At 38.3% G+C, this 23849-nt stretch overlaps 1 protein-coding gene across 4 annotated transcripts; it reads left to right on the top strand.

Annotated features, from left to right (window-relative positions):
- On the top strand, positions 9167 to 22240 carry LOC109718143 (ATP-dependent DNA helicase MER3 homolog). Of its 4 annotated transcripts, XM_020244166.1 has the most exons (27): positions 9167 to 9274; positions 10268 to 10390; positions 11047 to 11230; positions 11323 to 11484; positions 11597 to 11834; positions 11941 to 11977; positions 12057 to 12103; positions 12560 to 12597; positions 12796 to 12817; positions 12938 to 13150; positions 13330 to 13486; positions 13577 to 13628; positions 16922 to 16993; positions 17138 to 17187; positions 17334 to 17451; positions 17534 to 17597; positions 17664 to 17747; positions 17996 to 18121; positions 18199 to 18395; positions 18956 to 19144; positions 19224 to 19475; positions 19595 to 19644; positions 19803 to 19820; positions 20616 to 20698; positions 20798 to 20996; positions 21378 to 21415; positions 21498 to 22240. In XM_020244166.1, exons 2-27 carry the CDS (start codon positions 10311 to 10313, stop codon positions 22049 to 22051), a joined length of 3324 nt encoding a protein of 1107 aa, XP_020099755.1. In that variant the 5' UTR covers positions 9167 to 9274; positions 10268 to 10310; the 3' UTR covers positions 22052 to 22240. The 4 variants fall into 4 exon arrangements, with proteins under 4 accessions (XP_020099755.1, XP_020099757.1, XP_020099756.1 ...); XM_020244168.1 differs by lacking the exon at positions 12938 to 13150 and having other exon boundaries at positions 21498 to 22191; XM_020244167.1 differs by lacking the exons at positions 12560 to 12597; positions 12796 to 12817.

Here is a 23849-nt window from a genome sequence, read left to right as displayed (position 1 = left end):
CTATGACTTGGAGGCCAAGTTTCCATATCATATATAATGATCATATGAGGACTCTGGATCCTTTTCTCTCATTGTGTCCACCCCTTACCCAAAAGAGAAAGCCTTCTTATTCCCTCTTAACCTCTCTCCTTCTCCTCAGCTTCCTTGAGTGTTACTCAAAAACGTGGAGATTGGGTGAGAGCTTATTTGGAGGTGGACTTTCCTCTTCCTCACATTTGGTAGAGAGCTTGGGTTATTTGGAATCGGAAGGAATCGCGGCGTAAATCGCGCACTAGTACCCGCTTTGTGTCGGCCCACAAGGTGGGCAGTTGCTATCGAATATAGCCGGGGTTTCATTTCTATGTCTAACTTCTACCTTTTTTTTGTTTTTATCATATTCATTCATGTTTAGAATAGTGCAGAATCCTATTTTGAGTTGTTTCCGGTAATTTCATGCGTTAGTGCTGAATGGATGATGATCCATGATGCCATGATACTCTGTAGAATATTATTTCGCATGATTTGAGATAGAATGACACTGGATGTTGCATGAGACCTTGATATGATGCCAATATAGACTGTTGTATAATTATAGCATGAGTTGCTTTAAGTGAATATGCATGTGGATATGATGTAGAGAATAGACTAGAATCATGAGGAAACTAGTATTGGTAAACCAATACATGTGAGAATTGGAAAACCTATGCTATGTGGCTGACTTGAGCATGCCTTGTATGAGGCACTTGGATGTACTCGCTTGTCTGTTATAGTTGGTGGATGGCATCGCGCCTCCCAAGCAGTGAGCTCCGGCAGTTGTTATCACATGCGAATAAAAACGGGGGGCTCTCCGTCAGAGTCACGGATCCCGTGACAAAACTTAGCCTCCAAGTTAGCCCATTACTTAGCCATAGAAAACTTGACCCCCAAGTAAACTCTTTACTTATGCATAGGAAACTTAACCCCCAAGTAAGCACCTCATTTGCACATAGAAAACTTCTTTAAGTCCAATAAAAATAGTATTTTACACTATTTTTATTTACTCTTACTTCTATATTAAAATTCGGTACACTACAGATTGGCTGGCAAAGAGAAAGGAGATGTGTGGTAGTGTGAGGTGGTTGAGCTTGGCACAGCAGCGACATTGGCGGCGAGGATTGGGTGGTTGTGTAGGCGCTGCAGCAGCTGCAGTGGATTTGTGCAGGGAGTGGGAGAAGTGGCAGTTGGGAGGGGGGAGTGACAGTTAGAGGATGGGCCACCACCCTCTCTATTTGCTGCTGGAGGTGGTCACTTTGGGTGGTTCCTCCTCCTTTGTGAGCACCTTGGGTGCTTGTTCGTGAGCACTTTGGGTAGTCCCTCCCTCCCTCTTTGTTAGATTAGTGTGTGGGGTAGGAAAGTCTCCATGTAATCCCTCTTTTCCCCCCTTTATTATTCTTTTTTGTATTATATTGACTAAATATTTTATATTATTTTTGAATTTTTTTTTTGTTTAGTTAAAATAGCTAATCGTCGCATGTCTGAGTGTTCATTGGGATGGACAGTTAGTTAGGGATGGGAATGGTCTACAATATGCTAGCGGTCGAAAGAAATCGATCGCAATTCGTTTAGATACGACATTTAATAATTTTGGGACAAGAATGTATCGTTCAGCAAACTGTAGTAGAGAAGAATTTCGTCTCAAATTCATAATTCGATGCCCTATGGTTTCGAATGAATACATAGCTCATGAAATAGTGAAATAGTAAACGATGAATCACTCGAGGAAATGATTGGATTGTTTGAACATTATGGATGTGTGTCGGTATACATCGAGTTACATCCATCAGAGACACAGTGCCAATCGCAAGGCTAATACACAAGACTGCTTCATAACGATATCAATGTGGATTTTTTGAACTATCCAATAGGTGATCACGATGTTGGTAATGAACGTGGTGCGAGAATGACAAGGTGAGTAAAATCTTTAGATTTCGGTGAATATTTTATTTAATTATTAATTATTTTGTAATACTAAATTATAAATAATGTAGACAAAGTCAGGCTCCACCTGTTGCAACTCACGACCTCTTATGCGCAACCCATGACCTTCTATGCGCCAAAAGACAACCTCCTCTGCGCAACACACATGTGCAATTCCAATGCTTAACGCATTGCACCGTAATTGTGCTTCAAGTCTTATATGTCAACAGATTCTTCTGATAATGAAGGCAAAACTTATGCGCAACCCATGATCTCCAATGCATAACCCACGACCTTCTATGTGCAACACACATGTGTAATTCCAATGCTTAACTCATCGCACCGTAATTGTACTTCAAGTTTTATATGTCAACAGATTCTTCCGACAATGAAGGCAAGACTTAATATGACACCAAAATAAATACAAGAAATGGTGTGATCAACTTTGCATGTTGACATAACATATTAGAAGGCATGGCTAGTAAGGAGTAAAGGATTACAGATTATTTACGAGAGCTGGGAGCAGTCATACATAGACTTGCCTCGTTGTCTTACCATGGTGTAGAAAAGTAATCCTGGTATTTTATGGCGTCTTGAGCATAGGTGGCCATGAGATAGGATTTGTCAGTTTGGTCATATTTTTTGGTCATTTGGACCTTCTATTCGTGGATTTACACACTGTCAATCGGTAGTGAGCATTGATGGCACTTACATGTACAGCAAATATGAAGGCCATGCATTGATAGTGACGGCAATAGATGCAAATAATGGCATGTATTTTTTTAGCATTTGCAATTTGCGAAAGAGAGAATGGTGGGAGTTTGCGTTGGTTTTTACATAACTTGCATCAATATATATTACACACAATCAAGAAGTTTTCTTTATATTTAATCGATTTAGTGGATTAAAGGAAATAGTGGCGGAAATATACCCTCCACGGCAGGGTCACACACACCGTGGTGTCTTCGACACATGAAAGCAAATATGAATAAGCATTTTAAAAATGATTCTTTATTGGACAAATTCTATGCTATCGAACGTGCTTCAACATCGACAAAATATTATAAACTTAAGGAAGAATTATTTGCGTTGGACAACGATGCCTAGAAGAGGATGGATGATCATGAAGAACACAAAGAATATTAGGCATGGGTATTTGATGGAGAACGATGCTTCGGGTTGATGACCACAAATTTGCCAGAAACCTTAAATAGGGTACTTAAGGGGGTTCGTGCTCTACCTATCACGGCTTTTCTTGCGATGACATTTTATAAACTTAATAGTTATTTTTTACATCGTCGTGAAGATGGTGAAACTATAACGAGCACGTTAGCTCCTAACATACGAAGTAAGATCACAACAAGTATGGAGACGGCGCGGGGACACATTGTCCATCAATTTAGGCTTGTGGAATTTGAGGGCAATACTGGAGATTTTCATTACAAGGTGGTTGTGAATGGAATAGATGTAGAGTGTGATTGTGACGACCAGCTAACTGGAATACCTTGCACGCATCTTTTAGCAGTTTGCAGTACTTCACAGAAAAGAATAGACTATTATAATTTTTGTTTTTATTGGTACAGTGTTGATTGTTATCACGAGACATATGCACCACATTTTCATCCTGTTCCAGATAGGCAACACTGGCCACGACCTCAGGGCCTGCCAATTGTCCCGCCTCTTATGAGAAGGAAAAAAGTCGCTCACGATCTATACATACTCGTAATATAATAGACGAAAGAACAGGGTGACAAACAAAATATAGCATTTGTAAACATGAAGGGCATTATAAGAGCACATGTCCACAAAATATAGAGAGAGTGCAGCAAGGACCGGCGTAGGTCTTGTTACCTAATATGTTAGTAACCATAAAAACTTTCAATATTTATTGAGTTTTTACCTAATATGTTACTAACAACAAAATTTTTAAACTTACAAATGGCAGATCTAAAGGATGCCCGTTGATTCGTTGGTCCTGATAGAACAACATCTCCATAGGTCGGGATTTATTAGGAGTGAGGTGAGAGCCAAATATTTTAATTAAAAGTTTATCATAGCCTAATAAGTCAAAATGATGATCTAACTTTTTTTTTCACTGTAGGAGTATCGTACTATTCAATCATAGAGTATGGCTGTAAGTTAAACCATATGGGATCTTGACTATCTAGCGATGCTCAATCTTCTATGACAGGTCAGATTCTACTACATATCACTTCTTAGGCGTGTTCAGTTGGATCAAGCTTTATTATGAGCTATGGTTGAGAGATGAAGACGGGAGACACAAATTTTCCACTTCCACCGCAGTGAGATGATGATTATACTTTAGGATGTCGCGGTCATTTCTAGTCTTCGCGTGGATAGTGAGCTCGTGACTAGTACTACACTACACTCGTGGCCAGATCTTTGTCAAACGCTTTTAGAAGATGTGTTGGATGACACCAGGGCTGGTCAAATTAGATTGGATTGGTTATATTAGCATTACCGCCACATACATTTGGATGCCCCTGCAGAACTACTTGCAGCTACAGCACACGCTTACATGTTATATCAATTGGTTGTAGCTTATTTCCCAACCCCATTGGATATAGATCGAGTTCATCTGAAGTGGCTTCCACTTTCGGAGGATTTTGATGAGTACGGTGGAATAGCATGGGGTGCAGTACCTTTGGTCTATCTCTATCAGGTGTTAAGAGCGGCTTCATTAAAAGGAAAGGCTGAGTGGTGTTGTTTTGCGACATTATTACAGGTAAAATACATAATATTTTAATTGTTATATCAAGCTACTAGTGTTTAATTTATTGCAATTTATTTTTAGATTTGGGCGTGGAACTATATTCATATTGGGTGACCTACTGGCATTGGAGCTATGCCCGATATAGCAGATTGCCCTTTGGGTTGCCGGTATGACATATATATTTGATACATTTTGCATTTTTCAAATAATTACAACTAATACATGTAATTTTAATTTTTAAGTGGGCCAATGTTGGTAGATTACAGTTTGGAACTAATGTCAGGACAACCGATATTGAGTTTTACCAAGATGAGTTAGATCAGCAGAAAGAGTCATAGGTATGTATTGATGCAACCATTTTTTTCAATGTTATACAAACATATTAATGCACCCAGTTGACTATTTATATATACTTTTGGCTTGTTAATAGAATATATATATGGAGGCCATACACGGTTGCTATTATAGTCGCATTACTGACATTTTGTGTATATGACAGTCAGGCCTGGCAATTGAGGACTACGTTGATTTGTTTTCATATTGTAGAGATGCATGTATCGGATCGAGTCCTACAACAGTTTTGTTTTCTTCAACATATACCCATTAACAAAGAGACCATCCTTCGTGTGACTTCTCGAAGGTGGCCAGATAAGGATTGGGCTATCTTTCACGCTCCACAGACCAAGAAATGGGGCGAGAGATTACAGAATACTTTGACCAACTATCGATTGCCGGTGATGATTCGATACAGGTGGCCTCTATTTACATGTAGTGGTATTTGACGATAACAAGGAGATATATTTCTCGTCCAGTACAGCATCCTTCACTGACTTTCTAGCCTCATAGGTAGACCGAGAGAGTTTTAGTACAATTGTTTTTATATAAATTATCATTTTAATCTTATAATTGATATAAATTGAAAAATAATGAGTTTTTTTCTACAATGCAGGTGGAAGCATTACGACAAACTCATTACAACATAGACATTTAGTTAATGATCCTCCTATGATCCATACGATGATGGAGACTTTGACGGGCATCTGTGCCCATATTGAGATGATATTGGAGCATGTTCCTACTATATATACCTATTGTCAGAGATTCAGGGGGCAGAGATTATACTCACGCATCGACATCGGGTCATCAGATGTGACGATCTCCATCTCCTATTCGATCTCATTCGACATCGAGCCATCAAATGTCACGGTCTCCATCTCCCACTAATGTTGGAGCTATGCCCGATGCCCTTTCGACATTTTCTTCGACATTTGACTCGCTTCTGCCATAAGTGTCGTGTGCGCATTTTAAATCCATATATTCTAGTCGTTATGGCCCTTCATCATCACAGCACCTATGCCACGCCCCGAAATCGCGAATTTGGTACGTTCGGGTACGCCCAACAGATGCCGAACGGACAGAATCTCCCATGTCCGCCCAAGGCTCAACAAACATCAATCATGTATATCTAGTTGTCCAGATAAACATAGTCAACATACATGAATCATGCAAGTATGATACAAGCGAGAGCAAGAGAGAAAACTAGCTATTACATTCACTTTGCATTTAACCACCAAAATACATACATTTGGTTTACAAGTTTCATCTCATGATACATATACATCCACAAGTAACCTCACCAAAATACATCAAGTCTCTCATATACACATGGTACTCTAGTGCAAAGGAGGCTACTAACTAGGGCGCTATGCCCTTACCGCGATCCTCTGCCGGTCCGTTCGTGCTAGTCCCTGCAACAAAGTGGGATGAGAACTAATAAAAGTTTCCAGTGGGCTAGGTCGCCGACTCTGCCGATTTTCCCACTAGGTCCAAGCAGGCATAAGTAGGTCGCCGACTCTGCCGATTTTTCCACTAGGTCCAAGCAGGCATAAGTAGAGGTATAAATAGGGTAATGAAATCTGCTAACATAGTAATGAAAATCTCCTAACATGCTACTATGCCTCAACAACATGATATGAATAAAGTATCTACTATGCTTATGATGCATGCCATTTATATACTTGCCACCCAATCATCTTGGCTAACCATAAAGTTAAGCCTCAACGCACAACCAAATCTCATAAGTGAGGAGACTCTGCGCTATGCACACCCGAGACCGTCTGTTGGGTAGGTACGTTAACCCATTGTGTGACAACTCTGGAGCTCACTGCTTGGGTGGAGCGACCACCGCCAAGCTGAAACAGACTAAGTGAGTATGATTCAATCCTCTCAACTCGAGGATACCCTACCAACTAGGGGTAACAATACACTCGGGAATCCACCTATCCTAATATTCATGTCACAAGTGTCACCACTACACTAGTTTTATATGCCACTTTTTTATGTCATTTCATTGTTCAAGTTCATCACTTGTTCTTGGCACTATAGGATTCCATGTCAAGACCCAATCCTCATGCATCCGCTAAATCATGTGTCCAACTCACGATTTCTATTTCTACCATGGAGGCATGCAAGGAATTGAAATACATTTAGCCACATATCCTATAATGCATGATATCAACATATGCACATATATGCTCAACAATAATAACTTAGACATAAAAGGAAATCCGATTGCTTCTGATAGCACCCCCCGCCTCTTGGTGATGCCGAGATGCGAGAATTCAAGCCTCGCAATTTATAAGCGTCGTTTCGACTCGACTCCACGCAAACGAACTGAAATGGTACTTTTCCTCAAGAACTTGCCACACGCCTGTAGGAACTTAAATCCGAGTTACCCACCGTGTCGGTTTCACCTTCAATTAGGTTTACATAGGCTCAATTTAGATCAAACCCTACTATGATCAAAAGCCCTCTCTAGAAACCCTAAAAACCCATTATTGCAAGAATACACATAGCAACCATGATTCATGCAATAATCTAGCTTAGGATTAACTAGGGTTCCAATACAACTCATGTCTAAGGGATTATACCAAAACCCTAACTACAAACCACTAACTCTCATGAAGCTTACCTCCAACACAAGCTTTTCCTCAAGCCAAATGATGAAGAAGATGGTAGCTTCACCTCCAAGCAACCTCTTTCACTATTCTCCACTTCTTGGTACAAACCCTAGGAGAGAGAGAAGCTTAGAGAGAGAGAGAGAAGTTTTCTCTTTGTTGGTTCAAGTGAGGGGAATGAGGGAATAGGCTTAGAACCCACTTTTAAACACTTCCTCTGCACATTTGCAATTTAGCCCCTCACACAACTCACCCTCAGCACAATTCTGAGCTTTTTTGCGTACGGGGTCCAGACCCTACACAGGGTCCAGACCCCAAGAGCATTTTCACTGCGAAACTTTCTGAAAATTTTCCACAATGCTCTCCAGGGCTCTTCATACCCCTATGAACCATTTCTATCATTTGGAATGCTCAACGAACCCTTCCGAAGCGCCCGATACCACACTTTGGTCAATTTTGACCAAGGTTCGGTTTACGCATCGAGAATTCATTACCTCACAACCTATTAGCATCTACACCGGCCGCTATCGAGAGTGATTGACCACTGCCAGAGGAGACTCAGGCGATTCCGGAGCATCATGAGGGCATCATTATCAAGGATCTCGATCAAATGACAAGTATTGAGCCACTTAATAACGTACCTTATGTTGAGCTCAATGTTGATTGTGGGCGTAGACGTGGACGTGGGCGTGCATGTGGACGTGGCTGAGGACGTCGTGGGAGAGGAAGATCTTGAGGCTAACATTTATATGATTTGGATCGAACATGTTGTATAACATATACAATATTATATATCTCTTTATTTAGTTTATATTTTTATAAACTTTTTATATTTTTGTTAATATTCTTACCAAATTAATTGTATTTTGTTGCTCTTCTTGTCGAAATTTTTATTGTTGTGAAAATTGTTGTTCCAATCTTGTAAAAATTGTTGTTGAAGGCTTGTGAAAATATGGGTCAAAGAAGTTTGCTTTGAAGAAGGTGAATGATTCACCGTCCTCATTGAAGACGGTGAATCAATCTTATGTGTATTTGTAACCACTTTACCCTTGTCCCCAACTTCACCCTTGTCCCCAACTTCACCCCTATTGCCAAGTGGATGGTTTTTTTTTTAAAGACGGTAAATAATTCACCACGTTAATGAAGGCATACCACGATTCTTCGAACTTTGTTTCACCGTATGGTTGTTCACTTAGAAAATCTCTCAGAGTATAGAAAATCTTTCAGAATGTAGGGGTTGTACTAAAAACAGTGAATGATTCACCGTCTTAGTGAAGGCGGTGAACAATTCACCGTCTTACATAGTTATATTATAAAAACAGTGAGTCGGTCACCGGCTTTACTGTTTTAGAGAAAAAATCTGACCTGGCTCCTACGTGATAAAGAGAGAGTTAGTTTGTCAAATTTAAATTTTATAGAATTATTTGTCTAATTACAGTATTTTAATGGTCATTTTGAAAAAAAGGTTCGTCAAATTCGCTGGACCGCTACGAAGCGCTCGTTAATTTGTCCCGCAGAAACACCAGATCGTCCCCGCCACTGATCACTCTTCTCGCTATAAATAGAAAGGGGTCTTCCGCACTTCGTTGCTCTTCACTCGCTCTCTTTCCGTTCTCATCGCTCCCTCTTCCTTGCTTCGTCTCAACAGGTAAATCTCTCTCTCTCTCTCTCTCTCTCTCTCTCTCTCTCGATCAATTTTGAGATCTATAATCCCCGCATTTGTGGAGAGGAATTTGAACTTCGAACTGGGTTTTTCCATTTACTTTTGGTAAACTTCGGTGTTAAAATTGTAGAGAAACCCTTATTCCTAAGGATCCGAGTAAGTTGATGATGTATGCAGCTCAAGGACACCTCCGAGTTTGGATCATTATGTTAAATATCCCGAATCTATGCATTTTTGGCCTTCAATTTGGGAGTGTAAACGGTAATATGAGAAATTTCAGAAGAGTTAGGGTTTCCTGTGCGAGGTTGGATTGCAACTCGTACAGAATCCCTTAATCATATGAATCTGAGTAATTTAATGATGTAGAGAGCTCAATGAGACCTTTGGGTTTGAACCCCCATGATCATTTTCTGAACCTCTGCATTTTTACCCTTTTGATTTGGAAATGTGAAAGAGGGATGGCATTAAGAGATTTCAGAAGGATTACGGTTTCTTATATGTGCCTGGGTTATAAACTTCCACTTCAATTCACCCTCTGAATCTCAGCATCTTTTTTATTCCCTGAATTGAACTCAGGGATATATGTTTCTCTCTCACCATCAACCCAGTTTTACCACTGTTTTATGTTTTTACTAGTAATATACAAGTGTAAGAGTGTATAGATACCCCCTTAACTACAAGCTATTTTGCGTAAACCTGTCAACCTCAACTTTGATTTGTTTGGTATAAATTACATAAAAAAGATTAAAAGTTGAAGGGGTGTTAACAGAAAAAAAAAGTTGAAGGGCCTATTTCAAAATGTGCTATAGTGATGGAGTCTTTGTAAAATTTTACCTCTTAGGAATTTAACTTCATTGCTAAACTACCCTGTTTGTGTATGCTTTTACTGGCATTTCCATGATGTTACTCTAGCAGGAAGTTCTAATCCGGCAGGAATTTATTAATTCTTTATTTTCCCCTATATTATCTTGCCATCAGGTGACAAATATAGCCTCACTGTTGCACTTGCGAAATATAAAGAATGGGATCCTTTGAAGAATTGTACTCGCTGAGATCTGTCACAGATTTACCTGCCCCTTTTCGTTCTACTTTTAGCTTCAGGTGCTATTATTTGCAGAGCCTCATGTCTTCTTAGCAGTAATTGTAGGTTTTGGCCTGTTTCTTTGGAGCATCCCTTTTCGTCTGTTTCAAATTAGTAGGACATATATGATTATGCAACAAAAGTAAAATTGTTTACATTTTGGAATGCCTTGTATCCTGATGCACAGTTAGGCTCATGTCTAAGACAGTCTATGTGAACCCTTGAAATTAGCAATGTAACATCCGTGTCTACGAATATGCTCCAAATTCACAATTTAACATGCTGAGCTTCACTAATCGCACCTAGTGCAATTGGCTAAGGGCTTGATGATTGATATCTGAGGTCCCAAGTTCGAAGCCTAATTGTTTCACATTTTTAGTTGAGCTTATTTCAAAAAATTGAACAAAACGGTTAGCGTGCTATTTTTCTCTCCAAAAAATAAGACGAGACACCTTTCAATCTCTTGTACAAACTTATGACTGTATGTACTAAATTTAATTATTTGGTAATATGGCAGATCTACTTTTATCAAATTTTCTGCATCCTCCATAATTATTATCCAAGAAAATTATGATAACTTCATTTCTGAATAACTGAATGTTGATGTAGAATATTCAGTTATTCACTGTTTCTGCAATATTGACATTGCCTAAGGGATCTTTGTGTTTGTCCACAGATACTTTAATTCCTTGCAGAGCGAATGCTTTCCTATATGTTTTCTCTCCGATTTCAACATGGTCATCTCAGCACCAACTGGGAGCGGCAAAACTGTACTCTTTGAGCTCTGCATTGTCAGGCTTCTTTCGAGATTTCTTTCGCCAGAAGGAAAATTTAATCATATGAAAGGAGTCCTGAAAACAGTAAATTCCACACTTTTAATCTTACAGTGGCAATTTTGAAGTTCATTAGAGATTGATTCTTTTTGTTATTTCTTATTGTATTTTTTGAACAGATTTATATTGCTCCATCGAAGGCCTTAGTACAGGAAAAGCTTCGAGACTGGAATTTGAAGCTTGGATCCTGGGGAATCAATTGTTTGGAGATGACAGGCGACAATGAATCTCACAACACAAAGAACATTCAGGAGGCAGACATAATTCTAACCACTCCTGAGGTTAACAGAAAAGATTCATTTCCTTTTTGTTTCACCTTGGAAAGGAATAAACATTAGTTCCATGTTCAGTAACTCATTAACTTCCTTTTGGTAACTGGTTATAATTTTGCAGAAGTTTGACGCTGTCACTCGCCATGGAGTCAGGGACGGAGGGTTAAGTTTCTTTAGTGACATAGCACTTATGCTTATTGATGAGGTTCACCTGCTCAATGACCCACGCGGAGCTGCCTTAGAAGCAATAGTTAGCAGAACTAAGATGCTTTCTCGTATCCCAGATATGAGATCCACGCCTTTGGCAGATGTTCGGTTTATTGCAGTTTCTGCCACTATTCCCAATATTGAGGATCTTGGTAGGTGGTATTCTAGGACAGTTGGTTTGACTCAATTTTTCTGCTCTCTGAATCATTTTGTAAGTCAATTTGGTGTTTTTTTCCCCTTTTATATTGAAATCCTCAGCGGAATGGCTGCTGGTTCCACCACAAGGGATTAAAAGGTATATTTTAGACACTCTTTCAAATACATTACAGTTGCATGACAGCCTTTTTTTTGTCCTTTAAATATGTCTTCTGCAGATTTGGAGAAGAGATGAGGCCTGTAAAGTTGACTACCAAGGTTTTCGGTATGTTTTGGATGCAAGCTCTACTGAGAATGCTCAGGTCTTCTTGTACATTTTTGTGTCTTCACTTTCTGTTACTTTCTATTGATTCATATCCATTCAATCGGCTTACTGGCAATTTGAGTTGACTTAGCTGATTTTGGAGTCAGCTCAATAATTTTCAGAACAATGCGGTAAAGATAAATTTAAAGCTGCAGAATTAACCAAGTGACTAGTATTGAAGATTCCTTTCTATTTATATCCTCATGTTAAATGATGTTTTTGATAGATAATGCCAGAAAGATTGAGAAAAAAGAATCAAGGTTATAAGACTTACAAATGATATTGTCAAAAGATGGGTAGTTTGTGGTGCTAATTTGTTTTTACAAGAAAAATTAATGTCAGTTGACTCAATAATGCTATTAGTTAACACTATGCACACATGCTTTCCTTTCTGAATGCTTCTCGAACATTTGGCAGGTTATGCTCCAGCAAGAAATGATTTTTTGTTTGAAAGGGTAAATAGTTCCTCTCCTCATAAGCATGTAGGGTTTATAATTAACCTTGGGCTGCCCTCTTGAATTTGTATCTTTCTCTAATATAACATAGAAAATCTTATTTATTCCACAAATAAGTTTATACACAGTTGTGCATTATTAGACATCTGAATTTTGTTCTAATGGTTTCACCATATATCTTCTTCTTCCATCATGCAGAGGCTTCAGAATTTCATCTTTGGTAAGCAGGGAAATCTTCCATCTCTTAATAGCTAGATTTCATTTTACATGTTTAGCATGTAATGTTGCAATGACTGGCTGCATATAAAACTGGCTATTATAACATGAAATATGGATACAGACATCCTCATGCAATATTCAAGAGGAAAATCTGCACTAGTGTTCTGCTCTACCAGAAAAGGTGCACAAGAAGCAGCTCAATGCCTCTCACAGACTGCAATGAGCCTTGGTTATTCAAATCCTTTTGTAAAGTCTAAGCAGCAGCAGGAAAAACTGAAGGAGGCTTCTTTGTCTTGCAGTGATAAGCAATTGCAATCATGCATTTTAAATGGCGGTACATCTTAAAGATTATCATTAGACCAAATAACTTCTGAAATGGCTTTAATTTTTCAGCTGCAGGCTATCCAGATGTTTCAGTGAATTAAAATATGTGATAAAAAACAAAATATTTTTTACTTGTTTGTTAGGCTTCAGATAATCTATAATAGTTTTAACCTTTGTGTTGGTCTCCAGTTGGTTATCATAATGGCGGTCTTTGCCTAAAGGATCGAAACCTCATTGAGGGACTTTTTCTAAAGGGTGATGTTCAAGTTCTTTGTACCACAAATACTCTGGCATATGGGATCAACTTACCTGCACATACGGTTATCATCAAATCAACTCAATATTTGTAAGCTGCATTCATACTTACTACTTAGGCTTGAATAGCATTCATTTCATAGGTCGTGAATAATTTTTGCTGTTGCTTATACTTCTACAGTAACAAAGAGAAGGGCCTCTATGCCGAATATGAAAGGTCCATGGTATTACAGGCATGTTAGTTTGTAGCCTCCATATTCAAATTCTATTATGATTGTAAAATATTGCAAATGCAAACTGCATGAAGATTTCTTTTGTTGAATGCATGAAGTGATCAAGTCAATTATTGTGGTTGATAGACATGTTTGGGTTGGCTGCTAGCTACTGTGGTAGAGGTGTCAGACATAATAATCTTTTTGAAGCACTTGGCTAAAATTCATCTGATTTTGACTTAATATGGCATGATTTTCCTTCATATCCTATATCTGGGCATTTTCTTGTTATTCATTTCTTTAAACTAGAACTTGTATACTTAGTCCAGTTGAGCTAAATATATTTAACATTTCTGTCTGTATGTAGAGTTGTGCAAAATTTTGAGTTCGATCACACACACACTATTCCCATACAATTTGTCACGCCCCCGCCCCGGGACCGCTACCCATTTGGCACGGTTCGGGCGCGGCGAACGGACCGCCAAACGGACAGCACTTCCTCTGTCCGCCCAAGGCTCGAACAACTAGATTGTGTACAACAAGTTCCCAGGAAACAACTTGAATACATACACAATCATACAACAACCACGATAGCACAAACAGTGCTTAACAATCAAGAGCAAGCAACACATGTAAAGCATAGCAACACATGTAAAGCATACAAGTGATAAGAGAGAGAGATGTACTTAACTATTAACTCATTAAACTTTATACAATTATTACAACTTGCATTCTTCCAAAACTGTACAACGTATATATATAATCCTCTCAAAACCTCACCCTATACATCCATCTACTCTCAAACAGGTACAGGGTATAACTAATGCATAAAGGAAGTAAACCTCTGCTAATATCACTGGGGCGCTACACCCTTGCCGCAATCCTCACCAGGGGCGCTCGAACTCGGACCTGCAACATGGTGGAGTGAGAACTACGAATAGTTCCCAGTGCGTTCGGCCGCCGACTCCGCCGATCTTCCCACTAGGTCTAAGCAGGCACAGATAGATATGCAGATAGATAGGTATATAAAACTAAAAGTATTAACAGTAATGAGCAACTATGAACTATGATCTATCAATGCCTCAATCCAGTATGATGCATGCATGGAACTCATAGTAAGAAGGCTGGCTATCATACTACAATGCTCAATAACGAAATCATTCATCCGATTACCCAATCTCTCGGCGAACGCAAGGCTCGCCCACAGTCTCACGTCTCTAAGTCTCCTAGAGGAGGTGGTTAGCTATTCACCTTCCCCGAGACCGCCTACGGACACTACACTGGTCCAAGAACACTACACTGGCCCCCTCGCGTGCCAAACTCCGGAGTGCACTACCTGTGAGGAGCTACCTCCACAGGTGCAGACAGGCTAAGTGAGCTCGATCCAATCTCATAAACTGGGAACACCCCAACCAACTAGAATTGGTGTCACTATAACATCAGGTGTTCTTCTGCTCAATCTCATAGTGTCTCAACCACACTAAAGTTCTCAAGTTCAATATTAACTAGGTGCCACTCGTTCTGGGTTCACTGTTAACTAGATGCCACTCGTTCTCTTGACAAGTTCTTGATACACTAGCTTCCAATATACTAGGTTCTTATTCACATAGACATATTCATCACATATAGGGCGAACTATCTCATAGTATTTCACCATGCATACTAGGTTTTCATTCATTGTATCCACAACCTAAATCATCACTAGCATGCAAGGATATGCACAATCATATTTAACACCCTATAATACTATATCGCAATATGTAGATGATCGATAATGATACTCAGACATAAGGAGCAACCCGACTGCTTCGGGATGGCACTCTCCCACCTCGTGGCGATGCCGTGACTCTTCAAATGCTATTCGCGGACGTTTCGACGCCTCGTTGGCCTTCCAGGCGAGAACGACGCTCCGAGGTCTCCTCAGGCGATAACTTCACACCCACTCGACGGATCGACGAACCGTCTTCGCCGACACGTTCAGGGACCTAGCAATTAGGTTTACAACTTCTCAAATTAGATCAAAACCTTAGATTTGCCAAAATCCCAAATTGAAGCCCTAGATCTCGATACTGGAGAAATCCGGGGTGCGAGCTTCAACTTCGAGCTCGAACCTTCTCCCTAGCTTCAATAGGTTCCATTCGAACCATCTTTAAACCACAAAACCCCCAAACCCTAAAAACACCATTAAAGGGGTTTAAAGCTTACCTCTCTTCAAGACTCCAAGCTTGAGGGAGAGAGAAGAAGACAATCTTCTTCTTCTTCTTAGTCTTCTCCTTCCTCTTTCTCTTCTTTTCCTTCTTCTTCTTCCACTCCTTCTTCTTCTCCTTCTTTTCTTTCCTAGAGAGAGAGAGGGAAAGAGTGTGAAAGGGAGAGAGAGCAACTGAGAGGGAGAGAGGGGTCCCCAAGCCCTCATAGAGGCCACTTTGCAAATAAGTCCCTTAACTTTCCATCCATTAAACAGCCTTCACTGGGCTGTTTAATAATAAATAACTTAATAAATAATAAAGTATAATATAATAAATACAAATAGTATAATTATATTCGATATAATTAAAAAATTTAATCTAAAAACAACCAAATTATTTTTTATACATAAATTATAATTTACAACAATAAAATTATAAAGTAAAATAATATATGAATACTTAATTAATCAATTTTCATCATATTTAAAATGTACTATAGAATTGAGCTCCTATACTTTTAAAAGTAGCAAGTCATTGGTGCTTGTAAGTTTTCGGCCCTTGGATTAAAAGATGTGCGGTTAGGATGATGTGGGCCCCCTAGGGTTGAGTGGGTGGTTGGTTGAATAGTATAATCTAACAGATGAAAATGATCAAAAGCGTAGATCTAACGGTAAAAAATTCACAAACACCAAGTGTTTGGTGCTTTTACAACCACCATAGCCGGACTCTACATATATATATATATATATAAGTATATAATATATATATATATATATATATATATATAATATACACAATACACATACACATACACATACATATGCATATGCATATACATATGCATATGCATATACATACACATACATATACATATGCATATACATATACATATGCATATACATACCACATACTATGCATATACATACATATACATACATATACATATATACATATACAGATACTTATATATATATATTATATATATATATATATATATATATATATATATATTATATTATATATAATTAATAATTAGATTTTTTTTTTAAGCTAATTTCTCATCTTTATCATTAAGAGCCACTTTTTTATACTAAGAAACTAAAGGGCTGTCATTTTGTGGTAGTGCAGATGTGTGGAAGGGCAGGTCGTCCACCATTTGATGACACTGGAATAGTTATCATTATGACAAGAAAGGAAACAGTAATGATGTCCATGACATTCAGATACTTTTCTAATTTAGCTAAATGTTAAACAGCTTGATTATGCTATATGAGTGAGGGAAAGCGTTTGCTTACATTCTCCTTTAATTGATTCTCTTTTCTGCTTTTCATTTTATATTTGTAGGTTCACTTGTATGAGAATCTCTTAAATGGATGTGAAATGATTGAATCTCAGTATGCTCCTAGCCTTCATTCGAAAAAAAAGAACTAAAAAACTGGCCTTTTGAGTTTGAGTTTAGTATTTAGTTTGTTTGTCTTCAGTGTTCTCAAATTTGCAATGTCAAATTAAATGCTTTTAAGTGCTATCTTTTATGCTTTAGATTACTATCATGCGCAATAGAACATCTGAATGCTGAGATTGTTCAGTTGATGGTCTCCGATATAAGCTTGGCAATCGAGTGGCTGAAGTGTTCCTATCTGTATGTTAGGATAAGAAAGGTATTTAACGTCTCTTTCATATGTAATTCTTTTGATTGAACCTTATTTTGGTCTTTTATTAGGCTTTTAAATGCATGAACAGAATCCTGAATACTACGGAATAAAAAGAGGAATTCCTTCTGAACGCCTAGAAAAGCATGTGCGAGGTACTTATTCATAAGCACCAGCCTTCATTTTAAGCTGGTTTTAATGGTTCTTATTTATTATTGCAGAGATATGTGTTCAAAAAATCAATGAGCTGTCAGAACACGGAATGATATGGACAGATGAAGATGGTTTCCTTTTAAAACCATTAGGTACCCATCATTTTCATTACAGCATGCAAAACCAAGAAGAGTACTTTAATTTATCACTTTATACTGAAATTAAAGTTAAAATTGTTGGTCTCTTAAAATATTTATAGCAATCGTGTTCTAAGTTCTAACCATTTATTGTTGACTATCTGAAGAAGATACTGTTTGAATAACATGACCATGCTCAAAAACATTCCATGTTTAAAACTTGGCCCTTGGTTTTATTGTACTCTTTAATTTTTTCCGTACAGAACCTGGAAAGCTGATGACAAAATACTATCTGAAATTTGACACGATGAAACTTATTGTGAAAGCTCCCGAAAGTTGCAGTTTGGAAGATATGCTTCATATCATCACCCACTCTGCAGAGATAGCCTGTATGTTGGTTTAACTTCTTCTAGAGAGGGTAATTTGATGGCGGAAAATATTTGATAGTCTATGGAATATCATGAAGGGATCCAGCTTAGAAGAAATGAGAAGAAACTTCTAAACGACATACACTCAGATAAAGAAGGCAGGCTTCGATTCCATCTCCTTGGCGAGAACGGAAAACGGAAAAAGCGTATCCAGACGAGAGAGGACAAGATATTTGTTCTAGCAAATGACAGTCTAACTGGGGATCCCCTGATTCATGACTTATCTCTTAGTCAGGTTTCTCTTCGTGGTAGTTTAAGGTGTTCCATATTTTCATTGGGGGTAAATGTACTGATTCCCTTGAACCTTCATGCTTTGGCCAACAGACACTAAACTCTTTAAATTTTTACACCTGTCCCATTAACTTATATGTTATAGTGCAAATGTGCAATTCACTCTTATTTCTGAACAATGGATAGTTTTGTGAACAGGTTTTCCTCAAGTGTCTTTCAGTTATTTAATAGGAGCTCGGAATAATAGCGACAGCACTCTTTATGCAGTCACACCACAAAATGGGGTTTTATTGGAGTTTGATGCAATATTGTTCTTTATATGAGGTTTTTCCTCCATTCCCAGCAGAATCAGTGAATCACCATTAAGGCAGAGTACAAGTCTGGTTAGAGAACTAATGTTATTTGGATGGAAAGGTCGATTACTCTTACATGAAGTCAAATGGGGCAGATTCAAAAAATTGAGTTTAGGGTTATCTTTGCAAATGCATGAAATTTCATGGGGTGTCAGTATGTCAATCCTTTTCATTGAATCTTCTCACATTATATTTTGTCCCCCATAAACAGGATGCCAGTTCGATATGTTTAAATGGATATAGGATTGCCAAATGCATGAAAGAGTGCTTTATCTACCGAAAGAGTTACAAGGGAGCTATAAATTCCATGCTTCTTGCAAAATGTCTACATCAGAGGCTGTGGGATAACAGCCCTTACCTGCTGAAACAACTCCCAGGCATTGGAATGGTTACTGCGAAGGTGTCACTTTCTCTTTTCCTCTTTGTATTTATCTGGCAGATGTTTTGTTCTATTTTGAACTCAATAATTATCTATTCAGGCACTGCAAACAGCAGGAATTGATTCGTTCCAAAGAATGGAAGAAGCTGATCCCAGAAAAATAGAAATAGTAACAGGACGCAAGTACCCATTCGGAAATCATATCAAAGAATCCCTGCTATCTCTCCCTCCAAAGATTGAAATAGAGATAGCAGAGGCTGAATGGAAAAGAAAAGGGAATTCAAAGTTGCTCATAACTTTAACTCGTTTACCACAGCCTGTTTCACCAAGAAAACACCATTATGCAGATCTGGTATGTCACTGAGAAATCTATCTACTTTCACATGCATATTATTGCTGTTGCCCTTGTTGATGTCGGAAACTTCTACATTACTTATGCAATTTAATAAGCTTAGAAAAGCGATTGTACAGGTGGTAGGATCAAAAGAAGATAATGTGATCCTATTTCACGAGAAAATGAGGTAACAACTCAACAATGATGGAGATCAGATCTCTGAAATTTAATCATGTGGCAGAGCGATCTTATTTTCAATGTTATTCTGAATGATGATTTCATGTTGTTTTTGTCTGTCATTTTCATTTTCCCATGTTTTCATCTTCCTGGCATTGTTCATGAAAGAGCCGACGAATTTTCCAGGTATGATCTTCATAAGTTTCAGCAATAGTCACCTTAGTTTCCTACTCATTTTAAATGAAACAGAAAATAGTCCGACTAAAAAATACTTTTGCTAGTTGCTTTACTGGTTAATAAATGTAGCCCTTTTAATGAATTAATTATATCTTGAGCTTACATAATTCTCATTTGCCACTGTATTTCTGCCTTCTGAAACTTCGTACAAACTCCTTTTTTTTCTTTTTTTCTTTATCACAGATTACGAGGTTGGTAAAAGCATACCTTAATACAAGATTTGTTTCTCTTTACAGGCTACTAGTTTTCAGCTTGGCATTTAAGCAAGATCTTGATACGTAGATCTAGTTGAGTTGTCACTGAAAGAGAAACAAACATAAGAACCAATTTATATAAGTCGTCATATTCTGTAGAAAGAAGAAGGCATCGTTAAAGAACAGAATCAGTTTTATTTTTTATTCCTCATATATGTTTAAGTATTTGCCAACTACGAAAATAAGCAGCTGTTCATGTAGTAGCAATCTATAACACCAGCTTAGTATATCAATATGATGTCAAAGTTATGTTTCCTTTGTTCTTCCAAATTTCTACGAGCTTTTTTTTTCTTCTTCTTCTTCTAGAAACTGAGTCTTTTTTTTTTTTTTTTTGGTGAAAACTGAAAGTCGTAGGACAAAAAGTCCAAGTTCTCGGTTAAAAATGAAACAAATACTATTGCTACTCTTTCTAACATCATTTGATATGGACATAAGTAAAAAAGATTTCTAAGCAACATTTCTTTTTGCTACTTATGGGATTGTCATGCAGCCCCTGTTCTGTAAATGTTCTTGTACCATGCCCCCAAAATGGGAGGGTGACTGTGAAAGCCGATCTTATTTTTGAAGAATATGGTAAGTTCATTACCTCCACTATTATATGCTGTCTGTTACAATAAAGTCTCCCATTTCCCTGAAAAGCCTGTATGACTATCATTTTCTTTTCTGATGAAGTTGGGCTTGACATCCACAAAAAGTATGTAATTAGCAGCGAGAACAGTTCCAGAAAGATGCGAGGCCATGTAAATGAAGTGCCCGCACGATTTCACTCTCTCCCCAGAGAAATTTGTGCTATAGATGATGATAACAACACCAGCTCAGAGATCACAACTGATATTCAGGATATAGGGAATACTGGGAATTTGTCTTCAGCGTAAGTAGCTTGTTTTGCGCCAAGTTTAACACTACTTAATGGTCTTTTAGTTTATGGAATCAAATAAATCTGATTAAGCTAAGGCTAAAAGCAGGAAACGCCCTTTAAATATTGTAATTTTTTGCTTTGCCACCCTGCAATAAAGAAATTAACATCATCTCTTCAAACACAATTTTTCATCACTTCCTCTCATTCCACTGGCATTCCTTTAGTCAATACATATCAATTTGCTTGTATTACTGGTTAATGAAGGAGTAAGTTTTATCATGATATCATTGGGGTATTTTCTAAATTTATCTTGTGTTTTAGGATGATGTTTTGTCTTTCAATTCATCATTTTCTAATAGCAAAATTTCAAGGCATTTGGTTCTTACTCCGCAGGCCCAGCTTTGATCTCCTGCAGGAAGAAAATGGCAGAGGTAACTTTTAGCATCCTTGTTAATTCTCTGTCCCCGAACAAATGACTTTGTTTTATCAGAAAAAATCAATTGGAATGCGTAGATAAGTTAGTTACTGAGCAAGAAGAAACTGAAGATGAAGTCAACAATGTGGATTGTCTTAGCAAAGTCAACACAGACGAGATGGTATTTGACCACATCCGCAAGAAGTCTAAGAATTTCCCAACTCTCTTGCCATCGAAAGCCATGGCTGCTACTTATGAACCTGAGATTCTCACCAGAAAACGCACACCAAAGAACCAGTTTGAACTCAATCAGAGTGGCTTGCATGTAGATGATGTGATAATGATTGATTCAGAGCAAAATTATCAAACCTCTCTAAAGTACAACAATGCCAGCTTTAGTGAAATGTCACATATACAACTCCGAGATGAAGTTAGAAGCAATGTAAATGTTCAATCAGAGAAGATTTCCTCTCATAATATTCTGAAAGATGTTCACTTTCAAGGCGTGGGGTGCAAAAGAGCATATTATGCAGAAGAATCAGATGCAATTTGTGAGAAGCAAGATTACCGCATAGATACACCATCTGACTTGCGAGGTGGTGACATGGCAGTGTCATTCCTTGGGTTTAAGAGTGTGTTTTCATTTCTTTAAGCTGTTCTTTGTTCCTTTTTGGAAAATTACAAACTGTAGATGGTAAAGATACAATTTGTAGATCACAGACAAGTCTGGATATGTTTTGTGGTGGCAGTGGAAAATGATAACATAAAATAACTTGTCATTTTCTTTTTCCATTTTCCGTGTGTGAATTTTGTTTGAAAGTTAGCAAAGGCTTCAACTGAATTTTGTTTTTCTTACTGTTTTCTTTTTCCTATTCTTTTGGTCTTTTCTTTTGGAAGCGTAAGGTCTCCAATGTGCAATTGCCAAAAAAAAGTTAACATTATTTTCATTGCTAGGGGAAGAATTTGTCATGGTATGAGTTCTGCAAGATCACCTTTTGGTAGAAAGTAAGAAAGTGTGTCTAAATTCAATTAACAAATAGCATGTACATATGTGCATGGATACACTAATAATAGAGTCCGAATTACTATCATACAGAGAAGAACGAGAAACTGGCTATCCATCTCAAACTTCTACATTAATATTATCTTTTGACTATAATTATTTTCAACTGCTCTACTTTCTAAACCAGTAAGTCCTTGCATTAAGTATACCACTAAGTCACGGACATCTATACCTATTGTTGGAAGCCGAATTTCCCGACCCTTGACCCAGTCAAACGATCCTCCTCGGGATACGCGTCGGGGTGATGAGCGGCTGCGAATGATGACCCTCGAAGTCTGCGCCCTTTGATCTATCAAGCGATTCAGTTGATGAGGGATCCAATCAACCGGGTCCGTAAACTCTATTCTCTCTTCTGTTCGGCTGGATGAACCGAATGTACAGGAGAAGCCAGAATTTCGACCAAGAAATGAGCCGAATGGCTAATACAGCACAGGAACTGGTCGGCCTGAAGAGCCGAACACTGCCTTATATTAAAGTAGAATGGGGAAAGTACAGGAAAAAAGGGGTTTAGTCTACAGCGGAGTGATGCCCAAAGGGCAGACAGACTCCGGGATGCTAAGTTACAGAAACTACTCCTAGAAAAAGCGGTAAATGTAGGAAAGAAAGATGCAGGAAAATAAGGGTGTTCTTTTGTTCGCAAGGGCAAAGACCTGTTTTCAGGGTATCATCGACCTATTTATCCTATCACCCCTTGATACAGTTATTGCACGATTAGCCACTATTTCCTAGTATTCCGGACCCACTTTGGCTGATCAAAATCGCTCACAACTACACGCAGTTGTTATAACTCCCTGCTGGTGTCACGCCCCGGGACCCGGCATAGGCCCTGCCCGGTGCGTGCCCAGACCCGCCATATGCCTGCACATATAAGGCGTCTACAACAAAGAGATATGAAGATAAGAATAAACAATAACTACGATATCAGAGCAAGTATACAGCTAAGTTCTATCAACAAGCGGAAATATAAAGGAAAGAAAAGAGACAAAACCACTAGAATGTAAAAGAACTAATACATCATAACCTCAAGATACAACAGTGGGGTGGTCTTTATAATAAGGTACAAAAACTCTCACAACCTCTCCAAAAGAAAACAAAAGAGAGGTAGACCACCTATCGCCAAATCCCTCGATAGCTGGCTCGAGGCGAAACCTTTCCCGCGATCCCGAGCCTCTCCTAATGTGGAAGACTCTAAAAGAAAACATAAAACATGGGGCATGAGAACTATAATTTATAATTCCCAGTGGGCAATTACTGACCTGCACCAACTGCACCACTAGGCCCAAAAGAGAGTAGATAGGGTTAATAGAAATTAACAGCGGTAAGTAAAGCATAATGATAAAATGCTACACTACTACGCCACAAGTATGTAGAATGTCAACATGGAGTA

This window comes from Ananas comosus, linkage group 12 (genome assembly GCF_001540865.1).
Source record: "Ananas comosus cultivar F153 linkage group 12, ASM154086v1, whole genome shotgun sequence".
NCBI lineage: Eukaryota > Viridiplantae > Streptophyta > Magnoliopsida > Poales > Bromeliaceae > Ananas > Ananas comosus.
The sequence above is the reverse complement of the archived record's forward strand: the minus strand, read 5'-3'. Positions and strand labels throughout refer to the sequence as shown.